Source organism: Staurois parvus, unplaced genomic scaffold (genome assembly GCF_062004578.1).
Source record: "Staurois parvus isolate SC_StPar_1 unplaced genomic scaffold, SC_StPar_1.0 ptg000634l, whole genome shotgun sequence".
Taxonomy (NCBI): Eukaryota; Metazoa; Chordata; class Amphibia; order Anura; family Ranidae; genus Staurois; species Staurois parvus.
Window position 1 is genome coordinate 6,043,033 of NW_028318430.1, and position 24,728 is coordinate 6,067,760.

The following is a 24,728-nucleotide window of genomic DNA, read 5'->3' on the forward strand; positions in this document are numbered from 1 at the left end:
ACCGGACCTCTGGTGACAGGTACAACTGTTTATTTTTTTTACACTACCTCCCCACAATACGGTCCTATGGACCCCCCCAGATTTGTGCAAATACTTAACTGACCTGGCCCATAAACACTCTCCAAAATCCTGGTATTCAACCTTGCCAATGCTCCCCCCCCCCCCCCTATTTTTCATTGCTTTCCTTTTCTCTCCTCCTACATGTTGCAACTGCACAGCATCACAGACTCCTAAAAACACCATCCACTTTTCCCTATCCCCCCACAAATCCCTTTATTTCTTCCCTGCAACCAACCACCCACCCTTGAATTGGGAACATTCACAAGGGTCATCCGCTTTCTGTATACTGCTAGTATGTCATTAGTACTAAATATTGACTGTTTCAATGACTACATGTTACACAACTAATGCTCCTTTCCATATGTTTTGAAGTCTCTGATAATTGTTAGGCTCTACACAGAAACTTTCACTTCAGTGCCCAACCAGGCATGGTGCCTGAAATGTTCAATAAATGCAAAACCTGGGATTACTTAAATATTCAAGCAAATTGCCCTCTTCCCACACACCTCTTGAAACCATAATTAATAACTTTTTTTTTCTCCTGGGATATGTAAAACCGCTCAGATTCCTGTGGAAGACCAAAACATACCTTTTCAGATTGTATGACTAAACCACTGTGCAAGGAACACTCAGCTCTTTCTCATTACAATCCATACAATATACCTCCTCATCTGAGATATTTTGCTCTTTCCAAATTGAAAAAACTCCCAAACTATGTACAATGTATATTAAAACATACAGACTCCCCTCTAATCCTCACCCATTTTGACCATGTCCCCACAATCCTTTAACCAAAGACACAATCTCTTCGATTTATGACTCTCTTTTGAAGGCAGACTCTGAACACACCTCACAGTACATTTCATAATGGAAGAAAGATTTAGGCAGCTCTCTTGAACTGCACCAATGGTCCAAAATATGGGACACAACTACACACGTAACTGAAATACTCATTCAACAAGGCCATTTAGAAACTATTGTTTGATGGTACAAGGCACCCCATGTCGACTGGATAAATTACTCCAGGGTGCCTCAGATCTTTGTTTGTAGCAGCATCCTCAAGAATCCATACAAAAGTTCTCTTTAATCTCCTATCAAGTTGTTCAGACTTCTAATCCTCATTTTCACAGCAGCAAGGCAAACACTGGCTAAAGACTGGTGGTCTGGTACCCCAACAGTCATGCAGATTAAACAAAAAACAATATGGCATAAGGTCAACAAAAAGTTGGCTGACATTCTTAATGATAAAGTCAAGACATTTTACTGGAGATCCCAATGACACTATGAATCATCTAACATTCTCCCTCACAAAGGAATGTGGTCTTCCTTTACATAAACAATTTTCTATTGACTTGCAATGTGCAATTGATCTTGCTAGGCAATTGACAATCCAGAAAGTGTTCACACCCTTCCCCTTCAAAGAGATCTGTGAAGGAATGAACTACAAGTACCATCTTCCCCTATGACAGACATGTAATTCTCAATGGAACAGGAGTGTGGTAGTCTACAAAAGCAATGCAGCTGTGACCAGACTGATTTGCAAAAAAAAAATAAACAAATTAAAATAAATAAAAGCACTTTTTCCTGCAAATACATTATACAGTCTGAGCATTTGTTTTTGGTAAAAGGTGGACTTAGCCTTTTAATGCACATATCTTACAGTAAGACTTTTGCTGAAGCTATTGGTCTCTTTAATATGGGTGATTTCTCTCCAACAAACCCAAGAGCAGCAGTCAAACATTTACAATTTGGACAGATCCCCAGAATGCTTCAGCATCAGACGTTTTCTAAACCAATGTGTAATTAAAAATATTACCAAGTTTCAGATGGAGCAGTCCTTCTTGGAGATAACCCTTGGGGGCCTCCTGTGGCTATTTCAAGAAAATCCACAAGTCATTGCTCCACCATCTAGAAATAGGCCACCCTTAAACTTTTCCAAACAGGTTACCGATCCTGTCGAGACTCACGCTTTTGCAAAAGACTCTTGTGCTAGGCCACCCCAGATTCCTTCCGAGCCTCCAAGAGGGGATGTATTTCCCACACAGCTTATAGGTGTCATTACTTTAGGACGGACACTCATGTACAGTTCTTGTCAGCATTACAAAATAGATTAGATCCCCCCTACCCTTTTGGCAGGCCATGCAGCTGCATCATTTTCTCTCCTAATTGCAGGAGAAACATCAATCACTACCTCGCTTACACAGTTTGAATCCATGTGTGTAGACCATATGCAACATGGATTATCTCAATCCTACCGCATTCTCTCCCAATCCCCAGATGATTTCTCTGTGACATTTTTCGCCAAATGGGAACAAGACTTGAATAGAACCTTCACAGCTACACAAAAAGATAGGTTCCTTCAGATGACCCACAGGGCCTCCATTTTGAGCTTCATTTAGGAAACAGGATGCAAAATTTTATCTAGGTGGTACAGAGTCCCACTGATGCTACATAAACGTTTCCCACGATGTCCCCCTATGTGTTGGAGATGCCACAGGGAGGAGGGCACAATGCTTCACATATTTTGGTCTTGCTCAAAGCCTAAAATTAATTCAAAAAAAAAAAAAAAAAAAAAAAAAAAAAGAAGAAGAAGGGAGTTGTACCAAGGAAAGTTAAAATATTAAAAGAACGTTAGATTTGCTCAACTGAGATCTTATTAAAATTGTTGGCTAACCAACTCTAGTTATAAAGTTGAATATCCTGCCCAGTTCACACCAATGCGGGCAGTGCAGCCCGCGTTTGCGCGGTCACGGAAGCCTAATCATTTGAATGGTGTCTGCGTTTCATGCAAAGAAAAAAAAGGTACATGCACCTTTTCCAAAATGCATCCGTGTTTTTGACCATGCAGTTTCCACACCAACAATTGCACTGCAGGATGGGATGTGTGGGGTGCCATTTAAAATGAACAGAACCCCCCCCCCCCCACGTAGCAAGAGAAATGCAATGCGGCTGCGAGTGGTTGCAGGTGCGGGATCAGGTGCGATTCCTGTACCCACAACCAGCTCACAGCCATGGGGCTAGTGTGAACCAGGTGTTTAATCCCCATAGTGAATGGTGCTATATATGTCTTCTAAAAGGATTATGTCTGCATCTGAACAGATTCTTTTCTTTCTGTTCTTTTTTAAAAGACGAACTAAACCCTCCTACCTTTTTATAGACAAGGAAGCTGCCATCCTAGCCTCTGTTTGATCTTTAACTGTCATGATGCTGTACATGTGTTCAGTTATGACAACAGCCATTTGATGGTTTGACAGTTTGCTTGAGAGCACCAGCAACGTGACAGTTACATCCCTGGAATGTGATGGGAATGTAATTGTTTTTTGAAACTGTTAAATTAATGGGTTTAGTTCCACTTTAAGATGAAGCAATATAATGTGTCAATATAAAAGTTTCCCTCTGACACAGACTATGCTAGGATAAAACCAATGGATCAGAAGTTCAACTCTTTTGTTTGTGAACCTCAATGGTATGTTATATCTTCACAAATGTATGAGTCAACCAAAAATGTACCACGTATTGTAAATTGCCATACTGAAGATTAAAAGCTTGTTTATATAAACCAGTTTCTTTTTCAGGTTCACTAGTCCTTTAAAGCAAACATTTATTAGGAGCACGGTATGGCTGTCAACAGTATGATAAAGTATTTTCTTGTTATATTTCAGAAATCAATTTTCAAATTACAATGTAGTAAGCTGAACAGTTGCAGAAAAAAGAAAAGCATACAAACACCTAAAAGAAGGGTAGATAGATCAACAAAGCAGCTGAAAGAGATTCCCAAGAAGTACTCAAAGCAGCTGTAAGTTAATTTGACACAGAAGTACCCAATCACCTGAAATACTGCCAACGTCTAATGGCTGCATCCTCCATCGATGGCACATGGTCACCAACTCTGGCATAGTACAAGAATGAAATGAAAATGAAGACAGAGGTATGGAAGATGATTGAGCTATTTTATTACTTGATCTGATAGCCTACAAGTGAAAAATACAAACCTGTTTAAATGAAAAAAAAAAAAAAATGCTCAGCTTGCTCTTTGGTAGCGGATTTGCTACAGATGACTACCTGGATGACTAGTATTTAGTTCACAAGTTGTGATGCTACTCACCTGATATTCAGCCAGGATAACATGGGCGTTGTTCCCCCACCTACTACCCACACAGTAAAAAATACAATTAGAAGAGTTGTGGAGAACATCATCTGATGTGCATAGGTGGCAGTGTCTCGAATTGAGAGGGCAAATGCCATGGCTCCACGGAGACCTGTTGAAAATGAAACTCACATTAGTGAAAGATAAAATTACATTAATCCCCACAAAAGATTGTTTGGCTTTATACAAATTTGTTTTTTGTTTTTTTACAACCAATCAGAAACATAATACAACACCACAAGATGTAGATTCAAACCTCATTTCTGATCTCAACTGTGCACATACATGCAAGCTGGTTGGTGCTCAGAGCTCTTTTCTCCTGCGCTCTCTGCCAAGGGAACATGCTGTTGTGTGAAAATGCTGATAGAACAGTAAAAAAGGTATAGGTGCTGCCTATCTTTTTGGTGAACCCACTACGGTGACCTGACATGTTTAGTTAGGGGCTAGTGAAGATATAGATTATATATATATAAAAATACAGACACCCAGATTTTGCATGTCTCTACTTTCCAAATGTTTGCTTTGGATAGAGGCATAGAGTAGGGGAGGGTTAGAACCACTCATTTTTTTCCATCTGTGCTGCATTAGGGAGATTTTGCTCCAGTTCCTATTACTTTTTATAAAATGTTACTTTTGTAGTATTAAAAAAAAAAAAAAAAAAAAAAGATATTTTACAAAGCCTTTAAGATAAGACTTTAAGAGTCCGTAAACATTAACATAAGGTTGTATTAAATATTGAATAAAGCTAGTGCCACCAAGTCTATAATTAAAAATATCTCAACAATACAATAACAGTTCAAGGCTTCATAGTGTGCAGGTCTTCTGAAGTAATATGGGAAAGATGCAAAAATATTGTTGGCCTTCCTTGCTAATGCCAAAGGACACAGAATAGACATATATCAATAACTCCACTTCCTAGTGTGTGGAAAGTAAGGATATTTTCTAATGTAAGGGAAATCCCCTCTTATAGCTTTACCATAGGAACAAGTTTCCCCAATGGAGGATTTCCCCTTTATTCTTTTTATCAATTTCAATTTATCATTTTAATTCCTGGGGGCACTGGTGATTGGGGCATTTAGAGAGTGAATCTACAAGGGGGAACAGACAGGACAAAAAAAAAAAAAAAAAAACTTAAGAGGGTTCTATCACTTCACCACACTATGTAAATCTTAAAAAAATAAAAAAATTTACTTTGGTTATACTTTAACAGCAAATTGTAAACCTACAAATCTGAAAACAAAAGTGTAGCATCTGATATTAGCATACCTGAAAACATCATCATGTGCTGAAAGTTCCACCCAATCTTGTGCCGTCTGCCCAGGTTCAAGAAAAAAGCCAGTGGGTATATATGAGCTGCTCTCCCAATAAATACAGACATCTACAGCAGATTGAAGTCAAGGTCTCAAAAAACTCGAGAGATCATCAACCTCTATTATAGTTTAATATTTCGACTTGCTACCATATTTGTAAACAATAAGAAAAGAAAGTATTATGGTTCATTCACATATAGTAGGAGACTTGCCATTTTTCTGAACTGGATAAATGCCAGTCACTGGTAGGGCATGTAGAAAACAAGCATTCTGTATAACCTGTAAACAATGCACACTTCCAGGAGATATGGGGAGCTGCAGCAAAACACGGACATATAGCATTTTACTGCAGTGCACTGGAAAGCTATCACTTCGTGGCACTTCAAATTAAAAAACAAAAAATATAGTAAATAAGCAAGTTAACGGTGAAATGCACTGAAAACACACGTCACACTGCCCCTCACTGCAACTACAAATGGACAGCTGCTTGCACACTAAAACGGGGCATTCAATGTACATGCAGTGTGAATGAGCCCTATATGATAAAAAATTATATATTTAAAAAAACAAAACAAACATTCCAATAGCTGCAAATTAAAGTAGGTAAAGTAATAAAATTTAGTGTTTGTACCACAAAACAGTAATTCAATAATCTACCTCTTTGCAAATGTGATTAACGTATCCTTTGGGTAAAGCTTTAATATCCTCAGAAACCTTGCTCCTAAGTGCCTTTGTGATTCTCTCCTTTCACTGCATCTATCTCCTAACACAATATTATACTTGTGTCAATCCATACTAGCAAAGTTTCATAGCTATAGAGCAGTGGTGGCTAACCTATGGTACACGTGCCGCAGTGGGCACGCAGAGCCGTCAGCACGCTAGCGCCAAGTCGCCCCAGCAGCTAAGCATCTGACAACGACACACATAGGGGCCAATGCGCATGCTCGGAAAGGAGTAGGGCCTCTATAGGACTGCACATGACTGCAGGGAGGAGCGATTAGTTACCCGACTAGAGAACTGCGGAGAGGAGAGAGTGGGAAGCAGAGAGTGGAGAGGATGGAGCTCGGATCATCATCCGTCTGATCCAGGGAGGAGGGTCTGGTGATCAGTGACAGTATGGCAAGTCCTCCTCACCTACAGCCTCCACCGTCTGTCCGATCACCCCGCCGGTGCCCCAGGCCACCTTCCATCACCAGTCCTAACAAAGTGCCGGGACTGCGGTGTCCCTGTACATTGCAGGAGCCGGGAAGTTGAATATTGAGCCCTCCTTCTGATTAGTGACAGACATCCTGGGGTCAGTGGAGCGGTAAAGTTTATGGGATCACCGCGGTAAGACATGGGGCCATCGGTGTCGCATGACAGCCCTGCTGAAATCTGACCATCACCTGCACTTTGCTGAGACACTTCTGAGCCCACACCGGTGATGTCATCGGTGCCTCTCCAACCTGTAAAATGAGCAGTTCCTAATGGCACCCATTCATCAGCAAATGCAGTGCATTTTTGCATGTGCCAAATAGCATAGTGCTGCAGCAGTATGCAACTTGGTGGGGTGCAGGTTTAAATAATATTCAGGGACTTCTTTCACTGCGTTAAGACAAAAGATGTTAATGTATGTGTAGGTTTTTCTAAACTAAAACCTCAGTATTTAGGTTTAATTGCTGTGTTGGCACTTTGCGATAGACAAGTGGTCTCTAACAGGTTTGCCATCACTGCTATAGAGGAGAGGATTATTTTCATGCATAGTACAAGGGCTGACCCTGACAATAGTGATACTGTTCCAAAACACTGCAGTTCATGGACTACCCATCATTTTTTTTAAAGCTGTGCATGAGTGTTTTTTTTTTTTTGTAAAACACAAACTTTTTTTTTTGTTGTCAGCATTATTTACCTGAAAACTACCCATTTTTCACCAACAATATAAATATGTAAAGGTCAACTGAACTGAGTTTTAATCAACTAAATACATTCCTTTGTGCATGAAAACAAAAAGCTGTGAAGTCTTACAGTTCATTTAAATTTTTTTTTTAAAAAGATCTGACATTTCTCATGCTGAATTAGGGAAAGAGCTCTCCAAACAGCCAGTAGCTCAAGATTTACTGATTGCAGAGTTATAGGTTTGACTCAGTATGGGTGTGTGTTGGACCTTTGCAGAGAGACCACTCAAAGGTCCTTCTCTACAGCATGCTGGCAAGCAACAAGTGCTGTCTAGGGAACACAAACTTAAGACTTTTCGCACCTTTTGTTTTGATGCACCTGGAATGTAGCTAGCAATACAACATATACAATGTTCGTGTCCATGTAAAAAGCCTCTCTTCATATGCTGTGTTGGTGAAAATGATACAAAATAGCCTGGGCAAAACAACTTCTTCAAATGTATCTTTTCATCTTGTAAACAAAAAACTGCTTTTTCATGTAACCCTTCTGCTACTTATATAAGCTCTTGTGCACATAGGCATAGAAAACACTGCTTTTACAGGTGTACGGCACTACACAGCAGTTACAGGCGTAAAACGCAGTTCTAAGTTAGCCTATGTGGCCATCAGGTGTTTAAATGCTGCTTTTAGAACACCGATCTAGAGGCATAGAAAAGTGATAGAGATAAAAAAAAAAAAAAAGTACCAAAGCCACATTCATAGAGAAGCTTATGAGCATAATTTACACATGCAAATGCGTGCACGAATGTAAATGTATTCCAATGGCCAGAATAAATTAATATTCTAGCCAGTAGAATGCATTTTCACTTATGCCATATGCGCATAAACATGCATAAATACATATACAACATTAGAGACATTTTTTCTGCCAAAAAAAAATCCAGCATATTTGGAGCACTGATTCATACACTCTTGTGCACGAGGCCTTATGTACAGTATCTCCAAAAGGTTACCATGCTCCACTCCACCCGATGTGTATGAAATCCCTCACTAGAACATACTGACCCTTTGGATTACCAAACTTTCTGATAGCGGTTGTATAGTGGAACTTACAAACAGCAGGTAAGTACTCAGCGAGGTTGATTTACTAAAAGCAAACAGATTACGCACTTTGCAAGTGCAGTTGCTCTAGAGCTTAGTAAATTATGCACAGTTCCTGGCAGCATTCTGGTAAATCCAAGATCTACGCTAGTAATACAGCCGATAAAAATGTTTAAAACATAAAATGGCTAGGAAGAGACTGAGATTCCCACAATGAATTTTACACTTTTTAATAAAATTTGTTTTAATTGATATACTACAGTATGATACATTCCTATTTGTGCTTTTTATACTAAAATGCAGCATAGATTTGTTGCAGGTGACTACTAAAAAAATGCCGTCAGACCTTTTTTTTAACCTAAAGGTCAATATGTTCTGGTGAGTGATTTAATACCCACTGGGTGGATTGGAGAACGGTTTAATTTTGGATTTATATATAGCAGTTGCATTGAATGAAGCAGTTTTTTTGTTTCTAACATTAAGAGATTTGAAGTTGTTGCTTTGTGCTTACCATTTTGTGTATTTTTCAGCAACAATTTTTATATGTTATATGGATTTTTAAAAAATTTGTGTATGGAGATGTACACATTGGGGTTGATTTACTAAAAGGGAAGAGTGCAAAATCTGGTGCAGTTCTGCATAGAAACCAATCTGCTTTCAGCTTTCATTTCCAAAGCCTAATTTAACAAGCTGAAGTTAGAAGCTGATTGGCTACCATGCACAGCTGCACCAGATTCTGCATGCACCAGTTTTAGTAAATCTACCCCAATATATTTTTTATGGTAGTTAACTGGGCTTTCGGTTTAGAAACAGATAACTGAAAAAAAGTTAAACCAAACCTTTCCTAGCAGACAGAGGCTACCAATGCTGATCTCCTTGAAATACTAGCTGTTTGGCTGACTACCTTTAATATTCACTTCTGGGTTAGTCACTCAAAATATTCAAGCAAGAGTTATCACAGCCAGACAACCAGAATTTCCAGAGAGAGAGGTTAGCAAAAGGCAGCCTCCATATTATTCAAAGGAAAGAACAAAATAAAATGTGCTATTTAATGTTCAGTTACTGCAGATAAGATGTTGGTATTTTACAGAGTTCTTACTTCTTCTTTTCATGCTGTGTTCTATAAATTATCACAAATTACTAGTGCAGCGCAACTCTCTAAATTAGTAATTGATAGAAAACAAATACTCATGTGAAAAACACATACAAGTGATAAACTAAAGAGTTCATAAACAATCCCCCTCAGTGACATGTATCACTTCCGTGAATATCTTCTTCTTTAGTAATATTCAGTGATCTTCCGCCACACCACATGAAAAACCTGCTCACCTCAAGAAAAGACAATATGCGCTCATCTGGGTGCACTCAACTCCTCAGTCACAGTGACATATCTTCTTATCTCCTCCAGCTTTCCACTAACTCTGACATCAGGCCAAAATTGATCTGATGCAACAGAAATACAGAGCGCACTATGTTTCGGTCTAACACTTTACTGTATCCCCCACTAAAATAACACTTCCAGATCTAAAACCATAAAATGTGTATCCACATCCAGCTCACCGCTCCCCTAGCAAGATAGTGGTGGCATGGTAACACAGTACCGGCTCCTCCTTATGTTTTTATGTATCAGGGAGGTAGCCTAGGTAGATGTGGGGTTAATGTGTAGGTGTCTGGTTTTTTGTGTGGAGGATGGGAGAGAGTGTTTTCTCACGGAGTTTGGTGGGAATCTCCTGGCACCCACACTTAAGTTGGCCATCGGTGTACTTCGGGTGGTGTGTGTGCAGTCCGTGGGTGGAAAAGAGACCAGTATCGGCACTTCCGCCCCAGAATGATGACGCATTGCCGATGCCTGTGCTAGGAGGTGGGAATCTATTACACTTACTTAAAATGGCCGCCGGCGTTTTTCAGGTGGTGCAAGTTAAGTTCACGAATGGAGAAAAGGGCAGTAGTAGGTTTATGTGAACGTTATCGTGTTATCAAATAATGATATATATACACTGGGATTTTTTTTTCATTTTTATTTTTACTAGCAATGGCAGCGATCAGCGACTCATAGCGGGACTGCGGCAGGCATTCTGACACTGGGGGAAATGGGACTTGGTGTCACTGACATCCCCAGGGACACCAATACAGTGATCAGTGCTAATAAAAAGCACTGAAACTGTACTAATGGAACTGCTCAGGAAGGGGTTAACATGTGTGGCGATCAAAAGGTTAACTGTGTGCTCTTTTACATAGTGTACTGTGTGTGCGCTTCATTGTAAGCACACTGCTTTGTATGGCTCTGCTATGCACAGTCATGCAAAGCAGTGTATAGGAGCTTACAGGGGAGAGAACTGTATTGTTTACAAACAGTTCTCACAAACCCCCCCACCACCACCGTTGGAGATACTCGGCAATCACCGGGCGCCAGCGAGTAATCACTAGTCGGGACTTGGTGATTGACAGCCGAGGCAGCGAATGGTGGTGCAGGTAGGGCACGTGCACCCCCTACCCAAACTGCACAATCACGTATATAATACACACATGATTTTGCGCACCTGTGCCACCCTGTAGCAGAACTTCTGCTATAGGGCGGACAATAAGCGGTTAGAGAGTTGCACTGCACCAGTAATTTGTGCATATATTTAGATAGTGAAGTGGGATCCACTGTTTTTGTGTTCAGAAAGCAACAAAGAGGTATTTAATAGTATTTTTTAGGTGGGGAGTGTAATTGCGCTGATCACAGTTGGTTCTATAAATAATGTTGCATGTTTAGCATGAAATGACTGCAATGATCAAGAATTATTTCTTTGTTTGCAACTCCCAGGGGGAGATTTACTAAAATTGGAGCGTGCAAAATCTGGTGCAGTTCCACGTAGAAACCAATCAGCTTCCAGGTTTTATTGTCAAAGCTTAAATTGATCAAGCTGAAGTTAGAAGCCGATTGGCTGCCACGCACAGATGCACCAGTTTCTAAATGCTCCAGTTTTAGTAAATCTGCCACACAGTAAATTATTCTACAACACTGTATGAAATAGCATTTCAGTTTTACTGTAGCCCAGTTATGTTTTGTTTAAGGCACCCATCTGTCATTCTGTTTGCTTCCTTGCAATGAAAAGCCCCAAGCAATTATTCTGTGATGGAATGCATACATGTCAGTGGGCTCCAAGACAACAGCAAATTCACACCCAAAACAAGTATTAAGTCCTAACGCAACGCCGTCTTTATTCCATCACCACATAAAGGATACAAAGGCCCCAACAATAAAAATGGGACTAAACATGTGTTTCTGGAAAGTGAAGAGTGCGAGACCCATGTAGGAAAATATGAAGTTTTCCGCCAAAAAGTGCAAGACCTCAAACAGCTGCAGCAAAACACAAAAGGAGTTTATTAAAGTCATGAAACAAATGATGGTAAAAAGGTCCAAGTACTGCCTTAAGCTATAGATTATAAAGACTCAATATGGAATTTGCCTAGCCTGCAGAATTGTTTTTTCTTTAAGGTACAAATAAAGCAGTAGGAGAATATTGTGCTATGTTAGCCATCAATTCATGTAGGTTTGGGGATTCATTGATATCCTTTGTTGGCTAATTACATAAGGATAGAAATATTCTGCTTTCAGGATAACTTTGATTCCTTCTTCAAGCTTTAGGGTTGGTTCACACCAGGACCGCATTTGACAGCTTATTCGAGTGCTTGCACTACTTTTAAAAAAAACAATGCACCATGATACTGTGGTACTGGGCAATTCGGTGCCTGCAAACACACTGCGTTTGTGATTTGTGTTTTGGATGCCAATAACAAATACCTTGGCAGATCGCAAGGGCAATGTGTTCGAACATGGTGCAAAAAATGTGCATGCAGAGTGCCATTCCTGTCCTAGTGTGAACTGACCCTTATACATTTTTATAAACCTTGAAGAATAAATCTAAGCTTCCCAAGAGCTTGCATCTTTAATATTATAACTCTTAAAACTATAAAACCTTACGACATGGTACAAGTAAACATGACCAATCAAAAATATAGCCATGTACTGGGCAAAAAGAAAGGGGAAATTGAGTCAATGCAATTTAGTTATGTAAAACAACCCCATAGAGCTTGCAATTCAACATCCCCAGCCTGACAAAAGTATTGCATGATATTACCTATATTAAAATATATATGTTACCATTAAGAACTTCTTTCTAAACAATCTAGTTGCCTGGCTTTCTTTGATACCATCTAAATCACTGTCCCAAAACCAGTAAGTAGTCAGTGCAATCAGAACTCCTGATTTCTATAGTTATTCCAGATACATGTGGCAAATCATAAATTGTACGACAGCCAGCAACTAGCACTTCCAGAAGGAGAGCAATGGCATATACTTCCCACAGAACAGGCTCCTTCAAAGCAGGACCCGCTTATTCTTCACAGCTAAGAAAGCTGCCATGTAAGCCTCTGTGAGATCTGCAGTTGCAATGGTGCTGGACGTGATCAGTTATGACACCAACCATTTTATTGCTTGACAGATACCACTGGCAGCACGCCTTTAATGTAACCTTTTGGGAAAACTGGTAAATCAATAGATTTTATCACGCTTTGTGCTAGTACAGCAGCTAGGCCAGCACTCTTTTTTTTTTTTATAACAGTTGCATTTATTAAATATGTTCAGCAGCATGAACAAGTAAAGGTACACATAAACCAAATCAAATGGGCAGTAAACAACATAATATACACCATTGACAAAAGGTCTTAGGAGTCATGCAATTAGTAGTCCAAAACAGTTCCATAAGTAGTTAAGCAAATAGCCTAGGGAAATGTGGCAATCAAGAACCTGACAGTACCAAGGATTGGAGTATAACTAAAAAGAAGAGGGACAAGGAGTGTGGAGGGGTATGGCATGTAAGGAGAATGGGAGGAGGGGAGAGAAAGTTATGGGGTAAGGGGAGGAATAAAGAAGTAAAGGAAGGACGAAAGGGGAAGGGAGGGAGGATGAAGAGGAAAGATGAAAAGGGGGGGGCAGACAGCGGGAGAGGAACGGTACAATACACAAGTTACAATAGACAACCCCCAATTATATACTGCGAGGTGTCAACATCTAAACAACGTCCTGCGCCTCTATCCAGCCAGCATAAATATTGTCAAATTTAGCAGGACAGTTCCAGCTGATGTACATAAGCTAACATAGGGGAAGAGCCCCGTTGATCGCCACCTTCCAGCTAGAAACTGAGGGCAGAGTAGGTAATTTCCATTTCAACAGGTTTTCCCTTCTAGCATAATCGCCAAAAAAGAAAATAAACAGTCTGACAAGTTTAGATGCCTCCACAAAATCAGTGAGTCCTAGCAGCAGTACTAAGGGGTCAATAGGGACAGAAAGGTTGCCAACTGTTAATGGCATCCAATACTCCTGCCCAGAAAGTACATAATTTTGAACAAGACCAAGCCATGTGAGCAAACGTGCCCTCTGCCATATCACAGGGGCAAGCCATTGGTCTGACAAGATAAATTGCAGCTAGTCGCTGAGGGGTAGAATACACTCTATGGATAATTTTCAGTTGAATATATCGATCTCTGGCAGGGATCATGGTAGGAACATAATTGCAGAAGGCAGTCCTCCCAGTCATCCACTGAGAGGGATGGACTGCCCGTATGCCATTTATTGTAAAGGGAATCTATTTACACCTCACTGTCTCCCATGCCCACTCCCAAAATAGAGGGCAGAGGTGTAGGTAGGTCTTCCTCTTAACATGCTTTCCAAAGGGTCAGTCTTAATGGTTGGGAAAGTTGGGAAATGAGAAGCAATCGCGTGCCACAGTTAAAGAAAACAAAAGAACATCCGATTAGGCAGGTTGTAAATGTTTTCAAGCTCATCAAAGGGTAAGAGTCCTCCGTTGCATTATATTTTGTAATGTTATAAATGCCATATCTAGCAAATATGACAGGATCCAGCACAGTGATCATGTGAGGGAGTGCAGGGTTGCCCCACAGCGAAGTATGGGGAGAGTAAGTGGTATTCGTACCATACTGGACCCTGGCCTGCTTCTGAACCCTAAGGTTCGTCCTCATAGTGTTCATAATAGCTGAGCTGGATGTCGGCCCCTTATATACAAGGTTTCCGAGTTCAGCGTAGGAGCTCAGCATAGTCGCCTCCATGATCACCGCTGTGTTTTATTTAGGCTGGGAGAACAACCAACACATTGTAGCTAAGTGTTCATTTTTTAATAAACACAGATTAAAAAAAAAAACCTGAAGCAAACACAAAGTTGATGTCTGAGGAAACCTGCTTCAGTTTTTTAAATTAGTTTTCAGATGCAGTTTACCCTATGGAAGCCAAAACAAACTGGCTGCTACGTGTCCCAGCAGATAAGCATTTTCAATATTAAAAAAGTTATTTTTAAATGAGTTTGTTCATAACATAATTAATCTGTACAAATCAATTAGGTAATTGGTGGCACAAAAGACATTTATGACATCTCACTGTATATCTTCAATGGCTGTTTATATCACAAACTCTAGCAGTATAATTTTATTTCCTAATGAAAAAAGAAAACAGAAGCAGCGCTCATTACCTGCTTGGTTCGATTCCTGGACTCCGCAGATAAATTATTATATGTATAATGTGCTTGTGTGATACCACAAAACAGGACAGCAACTACTCCTGTAATTACAATATGAAAGCGTCAGAACGAATTGTACAATCAAAGTTAAAAGGGCTTCTAATATAAAAAAAACAGTCCAATTTCTGAAAGCTGAACTCCAGGAATTCAGACACTTTGTAAAATGTGCTGGCTTATAATGAGTTAAGTCTGATGTGGTGCATGGCACCTTGTGGACTTACCTCTTATTTACATCTGAGCTCCAGGAGTACAACTATCACTACACTCTAGGCACTCTGACAAGAAATACATAGTCTTCCCACCCACAGCAGTTCTGCTTACCCCTCCCCTCTGCTGTTAATTCACAGAATGCTTTATCATTTCTGAATGGGTTCACATATTACAAAGTGCTCTGTGATTGTGCAAGAGGAGGGGACCCAGCTGCTGCAGGTATCTCTGCAGCGGCAAAGAGCAGAAGGTCCAAATTTGGACCGCTGGAACTATAGCAATAACTAGGATTCCTGCGCTCAGTAAAAATGTATACTATGAATTACGTCCACAAGGTGGCATGTATCTCATTAGACTTAACCCATAGCAATCCGGCACATTTTAGAAAGTAACTGAATTCCTGGAATTCAACTAGAGGGCTCATTCACACCGAACATGCATGAAAACTGATGGAAACCGACGTGCACATTTCATTTGCAGAGACGCGCATTCTGCAAGGGCACAACCAGCTCAATTGTTATCTATGTGCCTTGTTCACACCAAAACACTAGTATCACGTGCAGATTATTTTTGCACAAGAATCTTCAACGTGTATAAAACCAATTGAAATGCGCGTGAAAACTGACGCACAGATTTCACTTGCAAAGACATCAGTTTACATCAGTTTTCTTGCAGGTATGGTGTTAACGAACCCTTAATGTCCAACTTGAGTCAAAACTTGGTTTTGCTGGTTTTAAAATACAGTGGAGAGGGGTTTGAATTTTTTTGCCAGATTTTAAATGTTGTCCATATACCCATTAAATTGGAACTAAAAACACTCCCATCCTTTTCAGCCAAGGAAGCTACCATCTTAGCCTCTGTTTGATCTTCAACTGCCACGGTGCTGCACAAGTGATCAGCTATGACACCACCCATTTGATGGTTTGACAGTTTGGTAGAGAGCACAAGCAAATGTTACAGCAACTTTTTTTTTAAATCGTTAAATTGAAATTTAGTTCCGCTTCAAGGATATTTTTTCTGTTAGATTTAAAAATAAACTGTCTACATAGGAGCAGTTTATCGTCTATTCTGTATGACACCCATCAGCTGGACTAAAGGAAAAAGCCTTCCATTCACATTCTGTTCTGTCTGAGAAATGTCAAGCAGATAGGATGTCTATTTCTGGGTTGTGCTGCAAGGACACCCTGGTGGCATAGCAAGAGGGTGGGAAAGAACTGTCTGTGGGCAGAAGAGACAAGCATCCGACAAAACCAGAATGGTTACAATATAAAGATTATAATAGAGCCTATACCTCATATACAAATCACCAGTTTGATTCAACAGTGCATCTAATGCGTGTATGATGCCTGCCTTTTTCTATGCACAGAAGGGAATGCTGGCACCTCCAGAAGTTTTCAGAAGCAGTCTTTTGAGTGCTAACAAGCTGGTATACAATATTAGTGGCAAGTCTGACTGAATCAATCATACTTAAAACAGAGAAATTTTTTTCCACCCTTTACACATTCAGCACTTGGGCCTCACTATGATAGCATGCTGGCTAAGGAGCCTTGGGCAAATATAGGCTGACTGACATTCCTTATGTGCGAGTTCCTTCTTTTTATAGTGCTAGTATGTCAAAAACTACAAAAATGTAACAAATTGCTTTTTTTTTTTTTTTTTTTTAAACAAGTGGATTTAGGCCATTTTCTATGTCCCATGAAAGTTACAATTAGCTGAGACGGGATTCTATACACCACCATACACATTTATAAAAGGTATGTCAGCCACCAACCATGCTGAAAGCAGCCAAACTGGTATAATAATAAACACAACCATCACTTACTCACATACACAATTCATCATGCACATTTCTGAATACAGTTACCTGTAAAGCCACACGCTTCAGCCAGAAGAAAAGTACTCCACGATAGTAAGAAAAACAAGGCCGTCTCCAGCAAGGGGAAGCAGTGCAGCTTGGTAAACTTGGTTACGTTACCAACCAGTTAAGAGAAAAAACAACTTAACAGTTTCCTATCAGACAAGTTGTGGAAAGCAAAACCAACAAATCATAATAAAGAAATCACTGTTAGGATCCATGCACACTGAGCATAAAAAAAACACTGTTTCTACAGGACCTGTGTGTTTTGCCTGTAGAAGCAGCTCAATGTTATTCTATATGTCCATACATTCTACAGGAGTTGTGTGTTTTGCCTGTAGAAGCAGCTCAATGTTATTCTATATGTCCATACATTCTACAGGAGTTGTGTGTTTTGCCTGTAGAAGCAGCTCAATGTTATTCTATATGTCCATACATTCTACAGGACCTGTGTGTTTTGCCTGTAGAACAGCGGTTCTCAACCTGGGGGTCGCGACCCCTTTGGGGGACGAACGACCATTTCCCAGGGGTCGCCTAAGACCATCGGAAAACACATATTTCCGATGGTCTTAGGAACCGAGACACCGCTCCTCTGACTCAGTCGATGTGTGGGCGGGATGACACGCTGCCCTGTCACCTGGCCACACCTCCGGGATCCCTCAACAACTCCGCCTCCTCGCCGCTGATTGGCCACCGGAACTGTAGCTCAGGAGAGGCACACAGGCGGCCAATCACCGGCGAGGAGGTGGAGCTTGGAGAGGAGCCGCCGAGCGGCAGCGCGCGTAGATCTAAGAAGATCGAGGGAACTGCCGGAGTAAGTGAAGAGGAGAGTGGCCAGAGAAGGAAGACAGCTGACAGGTAAGTGAGAGAGCGAGCCCAGGCTGGACCAGGGATCAGCAAGGTAAGTATCATTGGTGTCAGTGGGAGGAATAGTGCCCCATCATTTGTGTGACTAATACCAACAATGGGGCACTATTTCTCCCACTGACACCAATGATGGGGCACTATTTCCTCCCCCCCCCGCACTGACACCAATGATGGGGCACTATTCCTCCCCCCCACTGACACCAACGATGGGGCACTATTCCTCCCCCCCACTGACACCAACGATGGGGCACTATTCCTCCCCCCCACTGACACCAACGATGGGGCACTATTCCTCCCCCCCACAGACACCAACGATGGGGCACTATTCCTCCCCCCCACAGACACCAACGATGGGGCACTATTCCTCCCCCCCACAGACACCAACGATGGGGCACTATTCCTCCCCCCCACAGACACCAACGATGGGGCACTATTCCTCCCCCCCACAGACACCAACGATGGGGCACTATTCCCCCCCCTGACCCCAAAGATGGGGCACTATTTCCCCCTCCACCACACTGACATCAATGATGGGGCACTATTCCTCCCACTGACACCAATGATGGGGCACTATTCCCCCCACTGACACCAACGATGGGGCACTATTCCCCCCACTGACACCAACGATGGGGCACTATTCCCCCCACTGACACCAACGATGGGGCACTATTCCCCCCACTGACACCAACGATGGGGCACTATTCCCCCCACTGACACCAACGATGGGGCACTATTCCCCCCACTGACACCAACGATGGGGCACTATTCCCCCCACTGACACCAACGATGGGGCACTATTCCCCCCACTGACACCAACGATGGGGCACTATTCCCCCCACTGACACCAACGATGGGGCACTATTCCCCCCACTGACACCAACGATGGGGCACTATTCCCCCCACTGACACCAACGATGGGGCACTATTCCCCCCACTGACACCAACGATGGGGCACTATTCCCCCCACTGACACCAACGATGGGGCACTATTCCCCCCACTGACACCAACGATGGGGCACTATTCCCCCCACTGACACCAACGATGGGGCACTATTCCCCCCACTGACACCAACGATGGGGCACTATTCCCCCCACTGACACCAACGATGGGGCACTATTCCCCCCACTGACATCAGTGATGGGGCACTACTCCTTCCACTGACACCAATGATGTGGCACTAGTCCTCCCACTGCAAAATTACAGTTATGAAGTAGCAACGAAAATAATTTTATGGTTGGGGGTCACCACAACATGAGGAACTGTATTAAGGGGTCGCGGCATTAGAAAGGTTGAGAACCACTGCTGTAGAAGAAGCTCAATGTTATTCTATATGTCCATACGTTCTACAGGACCTGTGTGTTTTGCCTGTAGAAGCAGCTCAATGTTATTCTATATGTCCATACATTCTACAGGACCTGTGTGTTTTGCCTGTAGAAGCAGCTCAATGTTATTCTATATGCCCATACACATTAGGATGTTTAGAGGCATATTTTAAGCTCAGTTTTTACAGACAGAAAAGAAAAAAAAAAACCCTTCTGGATAACATTTTTGGGAGGAGTTGTCAGGAAGGAAAAAAAAAAAAAACCCTAAATACGTGCACAAAAATGCTTTATATGAGGGAACTGGCGTTTTTTAAGCCCATTGTGAATAGCCCCCCCCCCCCCCCAGGAAGGCAATTTTCTCAGAAGACCATAAAAACGATTATGAAGAACAGCATTTGAGACAAGACTTGGCACTTTTGAGTTAAGGCTTCATTCACATTGGCACTCTATAATTTGCTTTTCTAAATGCAGAGAAGTATATAGAACTTTAATGCCTTGTAGATTTTTTTTTTCCGCATTTAGATGTTCCTGCTTTAAAGCAGGTTTAGTCATGTTTAGGCAGATTTAGCCACATTTAGAATGTCTAATCAGATCCTGGATGCACAGAATGTTATTTTTCCTAAACACAACTAAACTGACCACAGCTAGACGCACAGTGTGAAGGGCACCATTAAAAAAAATAAATCAATACAAGCATTGAGAAATGTCCTCTAAACGCATATACAGTGAGTAAAATTGAACACGTCACCATTTTTCTCAGTAAGTACATTTCTAAAGGTGCTATTGACATTAAATTTTCACCACGTTGGTTACAACCATGCAATCCATACATACAAAGAAACCAAAACAAATAAGTTCAGAAATTAAGTTATTTGTAATAAAATGGAATGATGCAGGGAAAAAGTACTGAACACATGAAGAAAGGGAGGTGCAAAAAGGCATGGAAAGCCAAGACACCAGTTGAAATCTGGCAGTCCTTATACTTTTATATATGTCAGGGAGTGGCTGCTTCCATTACAGATTTCAAGTACAGCTGTTTAGCCCCAGGGTTCATGTTTTAATGGGTAAATATCTTTCTAAGCTGAGCAAGACACAATTACCCTATTTTTCGCTCCATAAGATGCACTACCCCCCCCCCCCCCCAAACAAACGGGGAAAAATGTCTGTGCGTCTTTTGAAGTGAATATGGAGCGGCCGGCTCAGTATTCCCCGTCGTCGCTGCCGCGTTAGAACACTAGGCCAGTTGCTTGGCGCCTCTGTGCAGCTGAACCTGCTCCTCGGTCCAGAGGTGTCCTCATCACCGCTGGTTTCACCAGCCGTCTTCCCTCACCGGCGCCGACATCTTCAGTGTGGGCACCCAGCTGTTACAGCTTGCTGCTTCACAGTCAGGTGCCCACTGTGCATGCGCAAGAAGCGCTGCGCTTTGTGAATGGTCCCATAGTCTCCTGGGACCTGTCACGTGTCCCAGAAGACTACGGGGAGGGAGGACATCTTCCACTTCCGATCGCCTAGGCAATTGCAGTGGACGTGGGAGCGTGTACCTGTCAAAATTCGGGTACCCGCTCCCCAAAAGGTCCGCAGCCTCTGGTCATCTCCTGTACTATGAATGCGAAAACTCCCAAAACCACGCTGAATAAATATAAATTCCCCAACATATACCTTTTATAACCGTATCCCAAATACCACACAACCTACTTTAAATTCCTCAAAATAATCTCTTTTGAAATTATAACCGTGTCCCAAGCTCCACGCTGCCACTTTTAATTATAAAACGTGCAAAAAATATTTTAAAAGAAAAAATATTCAAGTGGCACATGCATCTATATAAAATTCCCACAACAATATAGAATTATAAATATTGATATTATCAACAATCTATAGAATACAAAAAATGTCCAAATAATTCAGTCCATCCAGTGATCACATGAAAAGCTCTGGGCAATTGAATAATTCATAAAAATAACTCATTCAGTCCACCAGATAATCACCAAGTGGATACTTGTGCACAAAATATATCTGTGTAGTGCTCCCCTCTCAGGTATGCACTCACCAAACAGTGTTGCCTCCCACTCTCATGGTGTTCACACTGAACTTTGATAAATAATTCTCCAAGCAGACTTATTGTGACGCGGACCGGAACCGGAAGTGACGCGGGAGCATCTGAGATCGAGGGTCAGCAGTGGTGTGATAACTGTTCCGGCTTTCCTCTCATAAGTAACTCAAGCAATCAATATCTTTGGGCTTTAATACTATTTGCATTTTGTAAGTAGCATTCTACTGACTGTGGCGAATAAATGTTTTAAATGGTACTGCACCATGTGGGGTTCTCTCGTCTTTCATCTTCTATATGATATATTATGAGTGGAGCATTGGAAGGAAGATTTATTGGCTTTCGAGATCGGGAACGGTTATCCTAGGAGTCCAGTACTACTGGTTGAAGGAAGAAATATTTGATTTGGGCCTTGGAGAATTATTTATCAAAGTTCAGTGTGCCAACCATGAGAGTGGGAGGCAACACTGTTTGGTGAGTGCACACCTGAGAGGGGAGCACTACACAGATATATTTTTTGCACAGGTATCCACGTGGTGATTATTTGCTGGACTGAATGAGTCATTTTTATGAATTATTCATGAGTTTTTCACGTGGTGATCACTGGATGGACTGAATTATTTGGACTTTTTTGTATTATATAGATTATTGATATCAACATTTATAATTATATATTGTTGTGGGAATTTTATATAAATGCATGTGCCACTTGAATATTTTTTCATTTAAATATTTTTTGCATCTCCTGTAGTACATCCGCAGTCTCCGGTCATCTCCTGTAGTACATCCGCAGTCTCCGGTCATCTCCTGTAGTACATCCGCAGTCTCCGGTCATCTCCTGTAGTACATCCGCAGTCTCCAGTCATCTCCTGTAGTACATCCGCAGTCTCCGGTCATCTCCTGTAGTACATCCGCAGTCTCCGGTCATCTCCTGTAGTACATCCGCAGTCTCCGGTCATCTCCTGTAGTACATCCGCAGTCTCCGGTCATCTCCTGTAGTACATCCGCAGTCTCTGGTCATCTCCTGTAGTACATCCGCAGTCTCCGGTCATCTCCTGTAGTACATCTGCAGTCTCCGGTCATCTCCTGTAGTACATCTGCAGTCTCCGGTCATCTCCTGTAGTACGTCTGCAGTCTCCGGTCATCTCCTGTAGTACGTCTGCAGTCTCTGGTCATCTCCTGTTGTACGTCTGCAGTCTCCGGTCATCTCCTGTAGAACATCTGCAGTCTCCGGTCATCTCCTGTAGTACATCTGCAGTCTCCGGTCATCTCCTGTAGTACATCTGCAGTCTCTGGTCATTTCCTCTACTATGTCTGCAGTCCATTGGTTCAGAATATTTTTTTTTTCTTGTTTTCCTCCTCTAAAAACTAGGCGTGTCTTATGATCAGGTGTGTCTTATGGAGCAAAAAATACGGTAAGTACTGTCCGTGATACTTTATTTTATTTGTGCCAACATACAATTTTTCAGGACAAGCTTTCGGGTTGTACTCCCTTCTTCAATGTCAAAGCAATACTCTTTAGACCTTGAATAAGGGGAAACACCCCGGAAAGCTTGTCCTGAAAAATGATATGTTAGTGCAAAGAAAATTTAAAAAAAGTAACACGGCCAGTACTCGATTTTAGCTGTATTGGTGCATTTGCAACAGAAACAATCACCTCAAGTAAGCAGAGCAAAAAATTGCTCAGAACATCCCTTGTAACTATGTGGGTTGCATAAACGGGGAAAACAGGAAGCACTCAAAAAAAAAAAAAAAAAAAACCAACAGTCATTCTCTGGTTAAAGAATACAAGTATGAGTTACAAGCATTATGTGAGAAAACAGATAATTCTGTGTGCAAAAGAAAGGATATAAGAGCTGTTGCTACACCGGTACAAACACCCATTGCGAAAGACCCACTGAAAATGCCGACAAAAACGCCAACAGACTTGAAAAAGGCAGCAGCATCAAAGGTGTGCATGTTCTCCCCAGTTGGTTGATAAGCAACAATGGACCTAAGAAACACAGAACATTATTAACATCTGGGAAAACAGACATTTGTGGCTAAATTCAGCAGCAGAACTGTAGAGGAAATAAAGTGCAAGGGATATTAAAAACGAATCAAAAAGGCTCTTTATAGGTCAGGAAATATTAAACTATAGCTGGCCTTAGATGACTCAATTTTCTCTCATTTAGCTTGTGGGCCTACCTAAATATAATTGAACTGCTGAACAGTGACTGCATCTGATTTGACAGTTAATGTTTGGCCAAACATTTTTCCACATGGCTCTACTTCTGCCAACTAAAAGTTCTTGCACGGCCACCCATGGCTTGAATTTTGGCCTAGTCAACTTGGATTTAGAGCAGACAACATGCATCCTCCCAAAAAAACAAAAGGGTGTCATTATTCAATCACTCTTAGGTCAGCATAATGCAATTTACCCGTCTCCAAGTCTCATGTTTATCCTGCTGTATCATTTTTTGTTTTTCATAATAATAATAATAATAGTTATCTCTGACAACTATCCACAAGGAGCTGGTGGGCTCCAGAATGAAATGCCTTAAAATAAAGGGAATACATACTCTAAGCAGATAGCCCCCTGGTGGGAAGTCAAGTCAGGACCCCAACACTGGTAACCACCGAGTCACTATTGTATTGTTCCTTACTGTGTTATATTTTCTTTTATTTTCTTTTATTTTCAATAAAACGAAGGAGCAAAGTACTTACGATGACAGCACAATGGCAACAGCATCATTGAGGACACTTTCTCCAAACAGAAGAGCATACAGGTCCACATCTGCCCGCAGCTCATTGAATATGGCTAGGACAGTCACTTGAAAAAAAAAAAAAAAGAAAAAAAAAAAAAGAGTAAACTATAAGTTCGTAATTAACAAGACATGTAGGCAATTGCTAAAATCTTTTTTCTAAGCTGAATCTTAGGTAAAACAAATCATTCAGTAAAACAAAAAGTTCTTTGCTAGTGGTGGCTTTTATATACAATTTAAAAAAAAATGTCTTAAAAAAAGGCTGTAGTAGTATGGGGGTGGGAAAAAGATCTGACTGTCTTTGATAGGACTGGAACTGGTCACTGTACATACACGGCTTGCCCAGAAATCTAAAGCAAAATACCTACTTTTCTTGTTCCCAATGATCAAGCTGGAACATGGCACTGGAACAATTCCACACCACAAGTAATTGTTTTGTCCACCAGGTGTACACAAATGGGTTAATTCTTACCCAAGCATTCTGAAGACTAGTGGGTTAAGTTTAATAGTGATGTGTGATTATTATTCACCTCTGTACCCGTTCCTTTGGTCTACATATTGAACTCCCAGTTTGAAAGACTTGTGTCCAGGTAAAATATTCCATCTACAAGT

At 41.3% G+C, this 24,728-nt stretch overlaps 1 protein-coding gene and 1 long non-coding RNA gene across 3 annotated transcripts in view; one reads left to right on the forward strand and one right to left on the reverse strand.

The window, feature by feature from the left end:
* SLC9A7 (solute carrier family 9 member A7) overlaps positions 1–24,728 on the reverse strand; it is a 106,788-nt gene that overhangs the window by 21,727 nt on the left and 60,333 nt on the right. The window contains exons 6-13 of one of the 2 annotated variants that reach the window (XM_089693514.1): positions 24,079–24,184; positions 23,224–23,365; positions 17,142–17,247; positions 15,023–15,111; positions 11,725–11,838; positions 5,474–5,585; positions 4,166–4,319; positions 3,890–3,949 (exon numbers count right to left, since the gene is read on the reverse strand). In XM_089693514.1, coding sequence (XP_089549640.1) covers positions 3,890–3,949; positions 4,166–4,319; positions 5,474–5,585; positions 11,725–11,838; positions 15,023–15,111; positions 17,142–17,247; positions 23,224–23,365; positions 24,079–24,184 — 883 coding nt within the window. The remainder of the gene's footprint in view (positions 1–3,889; positions 3,950–4,165; positions 4,320–5,473; positions 5,586–11,724; positions 11,839–15,022; positions 15,112–17,141; positions 17,248–23,223; positions 23,366–24,078; positions 24,185–24,728) is intronic. The other variant, XM_089693515.1, reaches the window with a different exon arrangement.
* Positions 6,522–11,946, forward strand: LOC149449239 (uncharacterized). The gene is made up of 2 exons (XR_016315438.1): positions 6,522–6,846; positions 11,553–11,946. It is a non-coding gene; the product is annotated as an uncharacterized LOC149449239 (long non-coding RNA).